General features: G+C 38.7%; 1 protein-coding gene across 1 annotated transcript in view; it reads right to left on the bottom strand.

Annotated features, from left to right (window-relative positions):
- The window catches only part of LOC115415227 (CD2-associated protein), a 124,245-nt gene extending 109,879 nt beyond the window's left edge, over positions 1 to 14,366 (bottom strand). The window contains exon 1 of the mRNA XM_030128733.1: positions 14,081 to 14,366. Coding sequence (XP_029984593.1) covers positions 14,081 to 14,084 — 4 coding nt within the window. The 5' untranslated portion in view covers positions 14,085 to 14,366. The remainder of the gene's footprint in view (positions 1 to 14,080) is intronic.
- Positions 14,367 to 15,964: the final 1,598 nt, after the last annotated feature.

The following is a 15,964-nucleotide window of genomic DNA, read 5'->3' as shown; positions in this document are numbered from 1 at the left end:
GATAAATCACTTCTGAATTTTACTCTCTCTCATCTTCACTTTAATTTTCAGATCATAGGACTAGAAAGCTCACAGCAACGTTAGTAGTCATGAGTTGTAGAGTTCTTCATGTGACTTTAACGCAAAAACACGCTATTCTCCACATTACATACATTTCCCCATTGCTAATGCATAGTCTGCAGAGCGTTTAGAGCCAGACTGACCAACTAATGTTATGGTAAAAGCTAATCAGCCTCCACCTTAGCGTGCTTCCCTAATACAAGTGAACTTAGTTTTTTACGCACGCTCTCTTAATCACACACACATGCTTTTCTATCACGGACTGTTTCCATCTCGATAGTAAGTAATTCACAGACCTGTCAGGAGGTAATATGAGTTAGCAGAGCTGCTGCTAATGTTTACTCTGGTCTTACATTATTCTGCTGCTCACTGTAATGTTAATAGTAGTTGTGAGATGTAGAGCACAGGGATGTTTATTACAATTTCGGAAGAGTTTTCTGCGTTTACCTTCGACACGTGTTTTCTCTCCGGAGCTCCTCACACAAGAAAACTTCCCCTCTGTGCGGTGTGTGTGAGGACAGCTTCCGCGTCAACCAATCAGAGGGCGGGGGTGGATAATGCTGGAGACAGTAGGCAGGAGAGAGGGGGGGCGGCTGCATCTGAGCCGAAATAACTGAGTTTTAAATTGATTTCTTGATATCGGCTCATCGGATTAAAATAAGGTCGATGCCGATATAAGTCAAATTTCCAAATATCGGCGCCGATAATCGGCCCGGCCGATAATTGGTCGACCTCTAATATGAATGATATGGTCTGAATTAGGGATGCAAATTATCAATTAATCCATTAATCATTATTTGGTTGACCTTATCGATCGATTAACGATTAATTGATAAGCGGCGATTTTCCTGAGAAACCTGAATTTCTCTTTTGATAGGGTCTATAAGAATAAAAGCTAAATATTATTTATATACTTCATAAAAAACAAAAAAAAAAAAAAAAACATCTAATATCCATTAATGATTGATTTATTATACCATTGGATACAGTACAGACAATGACATTTATGTAGTAGAACGAAATAAATTCTGCAGAGAAATTCAATAAAATAAATGGATCTGAAGGGCAGTTTAGAAGAAATGGGCATTTCTGACTTTGCATCACTGACATGATGGAGTGAGATTTCAGAGAAAATGCCACAATGCACTGTGTAAATATTTCTCTCTACTATACGGGATCAGGGTGACTCATTCACATGTCACATTACTGGCAGTATGCTTTCTTTCCCTCATAAAGTACGGTCGCTGCTGCTGAAAGAGTGCAGTTAGTGATAGGTGTTGGCTTGTAAAGTCCCAGTACCAACGCAGTACACAAAGTCTTCTTGGTTTGTTCCTCGAAGGAAATGCCTTTCTAAATACACTAAATGCAGCCAAAAACAGGCCAGCTTACAGGTGGTTTTTGTGTGTAGCAGGAGCAAACTTCCTGCTACTTCACTGCAGTCAGGCAGCAGCAGAGGCGGGGGTCAGGAGGAGAGAGGAAGGGAAGGGAGGATTCTGGCCTAAATAGTTCTCTGGACTTATGAAACAGCCTAGAGGGAAAGAGCAGAGACTTTTCTTGAGAAATGAGTAAAGTCTTCCCACAAACAGTAGGTGAGATGACCGAGGTCAGATGACTAAAAGTCTTTGGGGGTTTGTCGTTGTGAAGGCTGACCCAAGGTCAGTACCTAAAGTGGAATATTCACACTGGCTTATTACTAAGCCCTTACAGCCAAAGTAAGTACACTTAATGTCCATTTGGCTCCAAGTAAAGCTTACTCACAGTCAAAAGGTAATTGACTGGATAAATGTGTTGAAAAAGCAGTATGTTAAGTGAGCTAACCTTTTTCTTTATGTAGCAATGTGGATGTGGGTCAGACCTCAGTCTTGTTACTACCAGATGCACATCACTAGGGATGGGTAGTAAAACCCAGTACTAAATGGGCCCTGAGGCAAAATAAAGAAAGAAAGCAGTAGTAAGCATAAATGGTATCTGTTTTCATAACAGTACTGGAGGAAGAAAATAGAAAACTGATTTCTCACACAAAATTTCTCAATAACTCTGCTTCTCAATTACAATTAATTATTACTGATTATTAATTCTTAAAATTAATTTAAATTAATTAATCTGTGATTTATTTTTGTGATTTTTGATCCAGATGCAACCTGGGTTCAGTTTCTGAGAGGCCAGAGAGTCAGATCTCTGTCACACACTGCAGCTCAGAGCAGCTCAAACACAGATAGGCTGGCGTTAAACCAGAAACTACAAGTGGACACTTCACTTGATGGCAGAGAGCATTACTACAAAAGCAAGTGAAAACCTGTCAAGTACAAGTGGACAAATGCAGTTTAAATATTAAGCACATAGCCATCTTGACCGGGGTTTGCTATGTACAGAAAGCTTCTAGAAAACCCTTGGCTAGCATACATTTAGAATATGTAATGTATACTAGCCAAGAAAACACAATAGAGATGTAAAGGACTGGCAGACAGCTTTTTTTACCCGCTTTGGATTCATTCATAAATCTAATCTGAAAAGGTCAGCACATCAACTGATCTGTCATTGATAGTTTCACAGATCAGAGCAGTGTGGCACTGTCAAAATACTAAGAAAAAGTCCTGTATTCAGTTTTATTCTTCCTCTATGTTGTAAATGTGCATATAGTCTGTAGAGTTTTTCTTACTATTATTATCATTTTATGTTACATTGTTTGCACTATCTTGTTTTTTGCACTATATTTATGCATGTACACTTTCTTTCTTGTACTTTATTCTGTTGCTGCCTTGACAACTGAATTTCCCCACTGTGGGATCAATAAAGTTTAATGTAATCAAATCTTATTAAGTATTTATATTTGCTTCACATTACAATCATAACAACAATGGTGTTTCACTTTCCAAACTGTCTATATAGATAATATATATATTTTTTGTTTAATTAAGCCACAATCAATATCCCTAAATTTAATTTTCCAAAGACGAAAATGTTTTATTAATTGACTGATTTAACCTAAAACTATGAAGTCCCAACCAAAACACTGTGTAGAATGACTGAAACAACAGCTGCTCTGTTGTCCAACCATACAAGCAGAAATAGGTCAAAAAGCTACAACATTTGGCCAAAAGTACATCCACTAAACAGTGTGCTGTCAAGCAGATGATGACACTAGAGGGCAAGTCAAAAGACCGAGCAAAGAGATGAGATCCACAAACAATGAAAGGCAAGGAGCTGCATGTCCTGCAGCGGTGTCATTATTGTCCATGTCTGAGGGGGAAAAAAACCCCACATTTTAGTGACTTTACAGAGGATGAGTCTATTACAGTTGTAATATCATTTACATAATGCCGCAATATAATGTAGACTGGTTTGTGGAGGGCCAAGGTACTTTCATGTTCTTTTGCTTAGTCGCTCAAGGGTTTTGTTGTACAGACTGATTTTACTACAATATTTAGTCAAGAACAGAAAAAATGCACAACAAATCTACTCAATGACAAAGTATAGACTATGTCCTAAACATTTTTCCTTTTTAATAGTGAAGACAATCCTGTAGAAATGATCTGAAGTTAATTTCAGTTATGACTTCATTTCTTCATCAGCAGTAAAATATGCAATACAAACTGCTGTGCGTTAAAGTGGACTAGCTGAACACTTAGTGCTGAAAGACACTAAAGAATTGCTATTAATGGATTCATATCCTCATGTTTACATCCATTTACAATGTATACTTAATATTACAGACTTATCTAATGGTTATAGAATTATAGCATTGGTAACAATTGCTAACAGTGGCAATCAGCTAATGTCAAAAAGAAAACCACCTCCAAAAGCACAACACAGATGCCAGCACAAACTTCACATAAACCCTTGAGCTCAAGTAATCTTCCATTATGACCCTTTACAAACTGTCAGAAGAAGCCTCAAGCTAAACTATTGATAAAGACCATGGGTTACTGAGGAGCCCCTGTGCTGGCAAACAAGTTAATTGAATTGTATCACTTGAAATAACCAAAATTCTTAGAGACTTCCTGAGAACTGCTTTTATGTTTCTTCAGCAGAAGCCTGAATCTTAAAATGGAAAGAAAAATGCCTGAAACACATAACAAGCGAGTGTCACATTCCTCTTAATTTTTATGTGGATTTTTATTTAGGTTTGTGTAATGCCTATGTGCAAAGCTCTCTGACTGGGAAGTATGCCGTCTTTCTTGTTATCGGTGTGACATGACACCTAGGTTACTGGGAGTGGCAGGCGAGGATTCCTGACATATTTGCTGCAGTAGAGACACGTGGGTATGCAAAAAAGGGAAAAGGGGAGGAAGTGGATCAACATCTAAAAGCTAGTTTACTGTACTTTGGCCCAAAATGTGTGTTAAATGTGTCTTCATGTGCTACTTCCACTGCAGCCCTTCAGACAGCGTTACATATGTCTGGCTGAGTCATCACAGAGGGAAGCCAATTTCAACTACAGAAAGCATGACATAAATATTAAAAATTATATATTATATATATATAATATATATATATATATATATATATATATAATATATATATATATAATATAATATACAGTACAGGCCAAAAGTTTGGACACACCTTCTCATTCTTCGCATTTTCTTTATTTTCATGACTATTTACATTGTAGATTCTCACTGAAGGCATCAAAACTATGAATGAACACATGTGGAATTATGTACTTAACAAAAAAGTGTGAAATAACTGAAAACATCTCTTATATTCTAGTTTCTTCAAAGTAGCCACCCTTAGCTCTGATGACTGCCTTGCACACCCTTGGCATTCTCTTGATGAGCATCAAGAGGTAGTCACCTGAAATGGTTTTCACTTCATAGCTGTGCCTTGTCAGGGTTACTTAGTGGAATTTCTTGCCTTATTGATGGGGTTGAGACCATCAGTTTGTTGTGCAGAAGTCAGGTTGATGCACAGCTGACAGCCCTATTGGACAACTGTTAGAATGCATATTATGGCGAGAACCAATCAGCTAAGTAAAGACAAACGAGTGGCCATCATTACTTTAAGAAATGAAGGTCAGTCAGTCTAGAAAATTTCAAAAACTTTGAATGTGTCCCCAAGTGCAGTCACAAAAACCATCAAGCGCTACAACGAAACTGGCTCACATGAGGACCGCCCCAGGAAGGAAGCCCAAGAGTCACCTCTGATGCTGAAGATAAGTTCATCTGAGTCACCAGCCTCAGAAATCGCAAATTAACAGCAGCTCAGATTAGAGACCAGATGAATACCACACAGAGCTCTAGCAGCAGACACATCTCTACAACAACTGTTAAGAGGAGACTGCGTGAATCAGGCCTTCATGGTCAAATAGCTGCTAGGAAACCACTGCTCAGGAGAGGCAACAAACAGAAGAGATTTATTTGGGCCAAGAAACCCAAGGAATGGACATTAGACCAGTGGAAATCTGTGCTTTGGTCTGATGAGTCCAAATTTGAGATCTTTGGATCCAACCGCCGTGTCTTTGTGCGACGCAGAAAAGGTGAACGGATGGATGCTACATGCCTGGTTCCCACCGTGAAGCATGGAGGGGGAGGTGTGATGGTGTGGGGGTGCTTTGCTGGTGACGCTGTTGGGGATTTATTCAAGATTGAAGGCAACCTGAATCAGCATGGCTACCACAGCATCCTGAAGTGACATGCCATTCCATCCGGTTTGCGTTTAGTTGGACCATCATTTATGTTTCAACAGGACAATGACCCCAAACACACCTCCAGGCTGTGTGAGGGATATTTGACCAAGAAGGAGAGTGATGGAGTGCTGCGCCAGATGACCTGGCCCCCACAGTCACCAGACCTGAACCCAATCGAGATGGTTTGGGGTGAGCTGGACCGCAGAGTGAAGGCAAAAGGGCCAACAAGTGCTAAGCATCTCTGGGAACTTCTTCAAGACTGTTAGGAAACCATTTCAGGTGACTACCTCTTGATGCTCATCAAGAGAATGGCAAGAGTGTGCAAAGCAGTCATCAGAGCTAAGGGTGGCTACTTTGAAGAAACTAGAATATAAGATATGTTTTCAGTTATTTCACACTTTTTTGTTAAGTACATAATTCCACATGTGTTCATTCATAGTTTTGATGCCTTCAGTGAGAATCTACAATGTAAATAGTCATGAAAGTAAAGAAAATGCAAAGAATGAGAAAGTGTGTCCAAACTTTTGGCCTGTACTGTATATGTGTATATATATGTTATATATATATATATATATATATATATATATTATTATATAATATATAATATTAAACATTAGTCTTCTTTTATATATTTATATATTCTTTTATATCTTTATCTGGGTTTTCTGTTTAATGGCAGGTCAAATACCGGTAACAAGCAAATACAGAAATTCTACACAGCTGAAGTACCTGATGCCATTGCCAATGTTTTCTGTTTGTGTGTTTGATTCCCAATTGTGGCATATTGGCAAATTGGCAAAAATGCAATGGTTCTTATTTTTTGGAGATTATATACAAATAGGATATAATTAGTAATATTATTGTTCTTACAGCCTCCTGACCTTATCACATTGGGCTTTTTTACAGGAACTAAACATAATATTTTGACTTTAAAAAAGTCAAAAATTACCTAAACACATCAGATGTGAATGTACTGATATGAACAGAATTCAATCACTGAGCCCCGAGCCCTACAGAGAACACAAACCATAAAGAAAACAGAGATGATTTGTGGTTTTACTGTGGCCATTTTCTATCTAAAAACAGAGCTAAATTAACAGAGCCAGAGCGTAAACTATCAGCTGATGCAGCAGATGATGCTTATAAGAAAGTGTCATTTTGAGTTTTTGTTTGGAGAAAAGTTCATACCATGATACAGACATATGTAAACAATGAGCTTCATACTTTATTCAGTCAGTAGTAGAGTCTGCAGAGATGCTGTATTAATTCATTGTTGCTTTTGGCAGCTGTGAGTTCATTTTCGTACGTCCTGCCCTTGCTGTTAAAAATTTGGAATATCAATATTACCCATAGCCCCTTTAAAAATGTATTCATTTCTAGTCATAGAGGACCGGTGTTGATGTATGTGGGTTTGTTTTGTAAAGTGTGTGTGCTTTCCCTGGCCTCTCATCATTCCTCCATCATGCCCAGTCTTGTTTTGACTTTAGTTCTTATCAGACAGTCTTCCTGGAGCACCAACTCAACACTCAAATATTCCTTTCCACCATCAGCATTTGCAAGTGTCAGTACCTCTTGGCAAGTTATTTTCACTAAATCTAGTGCTGTGAGTAAAGCACATCATCCGACTTTCAGTTGGTGTTCCAGGTTGAGGTTCAGACGACAAACAGGAAAAGACTTTCGGGGTTAATGTTTGCCCTTGGTGGGAAGCGACTCCAGGTATGGACTGTGTTACAATGTGGGCCTTATGTGCACCAGTGACAGACAAGAGGATGTTACAGGGGAGGGAGAAAGTGCGAGGAGGAAGGAAGGAAGAGAAAGGGAAAGGGGGGGGGGGACTGAAGGCCACGCAGGCGAGCTGACTGCCAGGCAGACTGTGAGGATCAGCGCAGCTCTCTCAGTCATTCACACACATCACTAAAGAGGAAACTCATAACTGTATTCCTGATCTGAGAGGGAGCCGATATGAAGGGCGAAGTGTTAGCAGGAAAACAATTGACTGAGCCATGTTGGTTTGCTTCATAAAAGCTTGATTTCACCTTTATTTACTCACAGTACACGATGGACCAACACCCCACCAACGCATTACATGTTACACATTACACCTGAGACAGAGCTTAGCAAACTTCACAAAGACATGCATATGGGCACGTCCATCATTATAATCATTTAACCTTGTCTGTCCTTACAAATGATACAACCCATATTGTTATGAGAAAACAAAATGCCTATGTACATAAGCAAACAACAGCTCTGTGTGTCAAATGTCAAAGATTCAGCGTGGCATGGTAGATACTGATAAAACTGTCTCACAAGCAAAAAAAAAAGTAAAGACAGTCTATACAGATGAGTCATATGAAGGAGAATTCATTTATTAGTGTTCATACTTATTTGGGCATTTCGATGGCACAACACCAGATTTCTTTTGTTAGCCTTATTCTGCTGCTATCCCAAACACTTCATCTGCATTTGCAGAATAAGCTTTCTGAATGCAGACAAAGTGACAGCAACTTCCATGTACATACGTGTTATGTCTTTGATAAGTCAAACTGCAGGTATATTTTAATAAAAACATCAATAACTAGTGAGAGTGAGATATGAGGTTTTGAACAATGTGATAAAGGACTGGGCAGTACGTAGTAGTATTCAAATAATCAAGGAAAAATCATTGGGGGCATGTTTGCTTTTATATATCCAATGTAGGGCTGCACGATATTGGAAAAAACAGACACTGCAATGTTTTTTAACTCTGTAATATATATTGCAATATGAAAAAAGTACTCATGAAGATATGTGTGGTGTCAGAGTAAATGGTCAAACAAATTAGTTGAGTTACCTCTCGTTGTGGCAACAGGTGCAAGGCACTATCAACACAGAACACGTGTTTCAATTACGGCTGGGCGATTTTATCGATTCTGCGATATATATCAATATTTTGTTTCCCCAGAAAGTATCTATTTTTCAGCTGCAAGGATCGATACATTAAGCCCCTTTCAAATCCCCCGTGTCCCGTCTGGCACTCTGCTCGCCACCCATCTCCCCGTTTGCTTTGCAGGACGAACGATTACGTCAGCCAGCCACTAGTGTCGCTGTAGAGCATTTCTAGCAACTTACCCGTCTAGATACTCTCTTTACACAGACGTCCACATCTTTCTCTTCATGTTTACGCAGTCAGAGCTAAGAGATTCAAGAGAATGGCAGCGAATATAAATCCAGCACCTCCATACTTAAAAGCAGATGTGTGAGAGCAATTAGGGTTTAAAAAGAAGAAGGAAAGCGACGCATCGCCATGGCAAAATTGTTACCGCCACACCATATATTTCATACAAAAAAAAAAAAAATCCTCTCTGCATAAATGAGCAATAAGTTTCACTTTCACATCCACCGGCGGCACTGTCCGCATTGCCCCGTATCTCATAGTATTATAAGTAGGAATCCGGCCGAGCCCTGCCCACCCCCCGACTGAGCCTGCACGCGTGCACCCTCCCATCCACGGCCAAACACCACGCGTACCAGCTACCCCCCCCTCCGCCGAACAGTGCACATCCCCCATCAAACAAGGTATAGTGAGGCTGATAAAGTTCTGGTTGTGTCTGTCCCATTTTTACCTCCGCCAAGGAGGTTATGTTTTTGCCAGGGTTTGTTTGTCTGTCTGTCTGTCTGTTTGTTTGTCTGTCCATTAGTGTGCAACATAACTCAAAAAGTTATGGACAGATTTTGATGAAATTTTCAGGGTTTGTTGGAAATGGGATAAGGAAGAAATGATTAAATTTTGGTGGTGATCGGGGGTGGGGGGGCCCACGGGGGGGGCCACTGATCAGCCTTGGCGGAGGTCTGCGCTCTCCGAGTGCTTCTAGTCTTAGGGATTAGAACTACTTTTTTTTTTTCTTCAAACATCCAGAGAGAGAACGGCATGGACATTTCTAGCTTTGTATAATATTCAATAGAAAAGAAAGATTATGATATTAACACAAAATGAAATAAAAAGTAAAAAAGGACATATTTAATCGAATAGTCTCCTTTTATATCACCAAGGTAAAATTTGGCATGTATTGTTTCACATAATTTTCCCATTTTTCCTAATGTCTGATGAATACTTCTAATTTTAGATTAACGGTGAAGGTTTTTTTTTTTTTTTTAATGTCCCATGTTATTTGAACCCATTACTGAACAGTTGGCTCATCTTGTACCATCCATTTTAATGTTATTGTTTTTTTCCCTACTGCCAAAAGAACATTCCAGAGATATTCATCTATTTTCATAGCAGGTGTTTTGAGTCCTAAATACATAGTTCTGAAGTGAGAGGGAATGTATGTTTTAAAAATTAATTGTATTGCTTTATTGATCTCAGACTAGTAGTTTTATATACCCTGACAGTCCCAGAATATGTGGTAGTGATGGGCCAACTGACAGCCACAGTTTGTCCAACATTTACTATTTACCTGGGAAAAGTGTGCACTCTGACATGGGGTTATGAAAAAGCCTGACATGTTTTTACAACAATATTCTTTCCACATATGAGATCTCATGCTTTTCAATTGAGATGTGCATATCCGCTCCCAGTCTTCATCTGTTATTACAAGTCCTCCTTCCTTTTCCAATTTTTCTTTATTGCAATTGGTGGAATGATTATTAAGATTTGAAATATTCTTATAAAGCTGTGATATTATCCCTCTTTGAAGTTTTGATTTGTATGCTTTTATAAAAAGTTTAACAAGGGGGTTATAGATATTGCACTTTTCAAAGGCTTGTAAGCCACAGTTTGCACTGTTTCAATAAATCAAACAAATTTTCTCATCATATCTTTGATTCATTTTGTCCAGCATTTGCAAGCTGTAGACTCTCTGTCCAGTCAGAGCCATATAATTGTGTAACTGATCGATGCTTTCAGTTTTCTGATCAATTAATTCAGTCCAAGTCAATGGAACACTCACAAGATGTCCCAAAAATCACTCTGTCCCTTTAAAATCTTTCAGAAAATTATGTAAGTGTAAATCGTATCGAAGCACATCGAATCATATTGTGGGCTGAATATCGTGATATATCGAATCATGAGCCGAATATCGTGTATCGTATTGTGAAATTAGTGTATCGCTACAGCCCTAGTTTCAATATCATCTTATAGCTAAAATAATTCTAGATAATGAACGTTGCTTTTCTTTTTGGCACCAAGTCATCGTTTTTGATTTTCTCTTGTTTGTTGCTCATTTTTCAACGTTGCAGTGTTTCCTGTGGAACTGATCTGTTGGTGTGGCGGTGCGTAATCGGGGGTGGAAGGGGGGGGGTGTAGACACGCGTGTGATTTGGTCAGGGGGGAGAGTGCACGGTTGGTGTTGGTGGTGGTGGTGGTGGGGGGCTCTACTGGTTTCTGTCCGACTTATAATACTATGGGGGTACACCCACAGAAATGAAAGTGAAACTCTTAACGCTCATTTATCTTTTCCCTACCTCCTAAGTGCATTCTGTGCTGTCCGTACCCCACAATGACTACATGCACACCATACGATCGTACAAAGTGAAATTGAAACTTACAAGTTAAGTCTCCTGCTGTTGAGCAGCAGCTCATTTTCCTTTTCCCTACCTTTAGAAACTTTAATTTGAGGGGGCAGGACGTTTGTTTACGGGGGCATTTCAGTATGTTTATGTTCTTGGGACATGTTGGCAAAATTGTACAAACTATCTAAATTTAAAATGTTCTGGAAGGTTCTTTGGGCTAAACTGTTTAATTTTTTTGTTTTAAGGCTGTTTTACATAGGGAAATTTTTTGGTTGCACTGTTCAGAAACTTGCAAATTAGTCTTAAAGATTAATGTAAAAAATTGTGATTTGATATTTTTGCCATAACACCCACCCCTACATGTACAGCATAGTTTTACATATATAAACTTATCCCTACACTGCATTAGCTCTGTGCCAGGGCTGCATATAGGTTTGTCACTCTCCACAATCACTCTGGAATAGGAGTCAAAGTTATCTGAGTTGTTTGGCTGGTTCTTAGTCAGCAACAAGTAGGCCTACACAAAGCAGCAACAGTGCTTTTGCAAAATAATATTGGGCAAGAAGTTGTTTTGGTGGAGCATGTGCATAGGAAGCATGTTGTGGTATTAAAATGACCACATACAAACATTAGCAGTCAGTAAAAAGATGTGCTTAAAAGAATGACAGTCCTGACATTGTGCAACAGAAATATTCTCTTTTTGCCAGCAGAGCACTTCCAATGAGCCAGACAATGCACAGAATATAGATTATTTAAAATAAATAAATAAATAAATAAGAATAAAAAATACTTCCGATCACCTTTTATCTTGATTTCATGTGGACAGTAAAGACAAGAAATATTATGAATCATCCCTAACACTTTGGGTGGGGGAGGGGGACTCCAGGTTAGAATTTAAGCCATACTGCACAGCTAAGTAACCATATATTCCAGCATGAACATTTAGTTCTAGATAAACTATTTATTCACTGGATCTTCAAAAAATATGCATGTTGTTATCAGGATATGACATTCTATACACTGCACAAACCCATTAATTATCATCTAACAATAAGCACAAATAATTACCAATAAATAAATAACTACTTCCACAAATGTTACATAACAAATGAATGAACTTTCTGGCACTAGAGGGGTGTGACTTACAATGACCACCATCAGTTCAGCAACGAAAATGGTGGGAACATAGCACTAAGCACAAGCTGGTAAATATTAACTCAAGCATGGGGGGGTTAATGTTTTATCACATTGTTTGGCATATGACCAGTCATTGTTTAGGTGGGTGTGTGTGACATTAATACAGAGCTGCCCCACAAAACAGGTAGGCCTATATGAAGCCAGTTGTTGCATTAAATCCAGTGATACAACTTTGAATGCTACAAAGTCAATGAATAAGTCTTCTGCTTAGTTATGTATAGTACATTTTTAGATCAACTCAAAGAGCTATAACACGGGACTTACAGCTTCAAAACATCTGACCAAACAGATTTCAGTGGATCAACTCGTAGCTGTGTGAAGTCAAAGCAAACAAAATGTGAGGGGCTCACACACAGCTCAGACATGTTCAAACACAGCAGAGATATCCAGCGCAAAGATCTGACAGAGGCATACCACAGTGAAGTCCAATGCAATACACACTGTTAGCTGAATGTACATCCTGTACACTCACACAAATTATCTAATGGAAAAATCACATTTTCTTCAATAAAATTCTAACCATTTTCAGATTAACTTTTCTCATTTTGCCCCGAATAAAACCTGTTAGTATCACATGTCTCCTCTGTGATACGTGACACTCTAAGTACCAGCTCCGATTTAACAGAATTACTGCTGCATTGCAAAGATCAGGCAAGTTTGTTGACTTAGCCTATCAAAAGTACACCTTCTGCTCCTTTACACAGCAGCAGGCTGTTCATGTGCATAAAAACCTGTTTCACAACATAGCAAAGCATGAAACAAGCCCTGCACTCACTGCATACAACCACACACCACAGACTGCACATTTAGCAAGATTAAGTAGGCAGGTTTTTGAGATACAGAGCTAGACGCCAAGATAACAGTGTTTTCTTTAAATTCGGTCAGCGTGACCACCATACTTGTCTCTGAGATAGTGGCAGTGTCTGATGGTCTTTAAATAACTATAGGTCTTAGAGTGAAAATCTTTGATTCTATAATGTTTTCAGTGTAATAATGTATGCGCATGCAGGATCAGGTTCTATATACATCTGCAAAGTTGAGTGTTATCGGTTATAAGACGGGTTTTGGGTCTGTTTTGGTCCAATGCACTGCAGTGAAGCACAATCATGTATCTGGGTGTAGAAACTTACAGTAAGGATGGTAGCCTACTGTAAGACAGACCGTAAGTCACGGCACTCCCCGTGTGCAGTAACGGTTTTATCATCGCAATATATCAACGGCAAGGGGGAACTTATTCCATAGTTTCACACATCATGCCAGAGTTTCCTGTCAGTGTGCAACTTAGGGAGTTATTCAGTCAAATATGCTGCAAACAGCCCTAACTTCAGATACCAAGCAGTAGAATGAGAAAAAACTAGGACTGTAAAGCGTCTACGGGTGTTTCAGGACAGTGGATGCATCTGCACAGGCTATGGTGTCATGTATCTCAAATATTAGGCTGCTAATTTTTACATTAGCTAGAAGTGTAGTCAAATCCAAGGATGGAAGTGGCGTTATCCAGTTAACAAGACAGCTAACTTAGCAAGCTAGGCTAACTAACTAGCTAACTGGTTTGCTAACTTTAACTGCAAAAATCAATTTAAGACACTGACATGCGGTCTAATGCTTTGCGCTGGTTCGAGTTGGTTTGTGAGTTAGGTCCGAAAGAAAATGTAGATAGTGTATAAACACAAGTAAAGCGCCACATCATGGAAAACTCACCCATTCCTGTCCTTCGCACTGCCTCGCCACCAAACGTCGGGGTCTCTTATCCAGCAGCTTCTCTGCTAGCTAGCTACTAGCCAGGTAGATGTATAAAATCACCCGTAAAGTGGGTTATTTTCGCCGATGTACCGCCGTAAAAGAAGTCAAGTACTCCGTATATCCATTCGTCCTTGCCCCAGCAGCAGCCTCCCCAGATCTCTCTTGGTGGTGCTTTAAGATTATTGTGCAGGAAGTTGAGCAGGAGTCTCCACCTTTCTTGGACTTGCCTCCACGGAGTTGCTGCCTGGTTCTTGCCTGCTGTCTGCTGCCACCAAAATACAAAATAGCAGGAAACTTCGCGATGTTTCAGACTGGACAGTCCCGCGAGAAAGAAACCGGGGTATGTATGACGGAATGTTGATCCTGTCTTGTTTTACTGGTCCAGTCACCTGGTACAGTTTCCACTAGAAGGGTTCAGTGTGTGTGACTCCTCCCAAGTATTGTGACATGTGTGGTTCAGGAATATTATGGGAATGAGAAGTAGCTTGGGCCCTTTCTCACTGCAGTTTCCCTCCTCATAAATAAATGGATGACCAGTATCAATAGTCATGGCCCAACTACACTTTCTTTAGTCCAGCAGAAGTACAGGTACTTGTGTAAAAGTCTGGCATTAGAAAAAGTACAGATTCAACTTCTTTACTGTAAAAAACGAGGAAAAACAGCGAGCTCTGATGCTGTCAGAATGTAAAAAGTAGGCTTCAGGAGGACGTTTCATGCAAAACAAACTGAACCTCATGTGATATTTACATCATATGCAGACTGATAAACTAGATACAATCAGTGAAAACAATGGACATTAACCTTACTCTAATGTTCAAGTTTCAACAAAACTTCAATCATCAGATGTGTCTGTTTCAGAGCTTATTTGTCTTCATGGTGTTAAGTTTTCTTAATGCCTTGCACATTTTGTTTTATCATTTCTTATTACTTCTTTGTTATGTCTTTTACATTGCTTTCTTTCTGTTAAATCTTTTAAGTTGTATTCATCTTGGCCTTTTACATAGTTTTTGCAAAATTATGTCTATTAAGTTCAAACACCTAAATCTAAACCTAACTGTATTTAAATAGGTACAAGTACATATATATATATATATAGATATATATATAATATATATATATATATATATATATATATATATATATATATATATATATATATATTATATAGTATATATATAGATATATGATATATGTGTGTGTGTGTGTTTGTGTGTGTGGTGTGTGTATCTATTTATCTATTTATATATATACTATTATATATGTGTGTGTGTGTGTGTGTGTATGTATGTATGTATGTATATATAATATTGCCTGTACTGTGTTGTCTGCTGTGGTGAAATGTAACCAAGTACTTTTACTGAAGTACTGTGTACTTCTTAAGCTATATAAACCATTTTGAAGAGCTGGAAAATGCATTTTCACAGCAATAAAAGCAGGCCTGTTTTTTCTGAGGTCATGAAAATGGTTTTTCAGGACAGTTACACCACAAGTATATGATAATTTTATAAAATATGATGTATTAAGTTGAAATGAGCCCACTCATAGACATTTACAGAAGTTTAAATATTTAGATGAATCCAGGTTCTCATTAAGAAACAAAGCCCTCTTGACATTTGAAACAACTTAGTTATTGAGTGAGATGTTGTGGATCAGTGAAGACTTGTGGCTTTTACTCATGACCTTGATGGCTTCTAGTGAAAAGCTGTGCTAATTTTGAGTGAAAAGACTATCAAATAACAAAAGAGAAAAACAAGGACCAAAGAGAGAAAAACACCCTAGAGCTGTCTATTTCTGGTGCATTGTGGGGATGAATCAAATGACACTGTGTGTGCTGGTCTGAAA

Source organism: Sphaeramia orbicularis, chromosome 24 (genome assembly GCF_902148855.1).
Source record: "Sphaeramia orbicularis chromosome 24, fSphaOr1.1, whole genome shotgun sequence".
Classification (NCBI taxonomy): domain Eukaryota; kingdom Metazoa; phylum Chordata; class Actinopteri; order Kurtiformes; family Apogonidae; genus Sphaeramia; species Sphaeramia orbicularis.
Note: the sequence above shows the minus strand (reverse complement) of the source record. Positions and strands in the feature narration are given on the sequence as shown.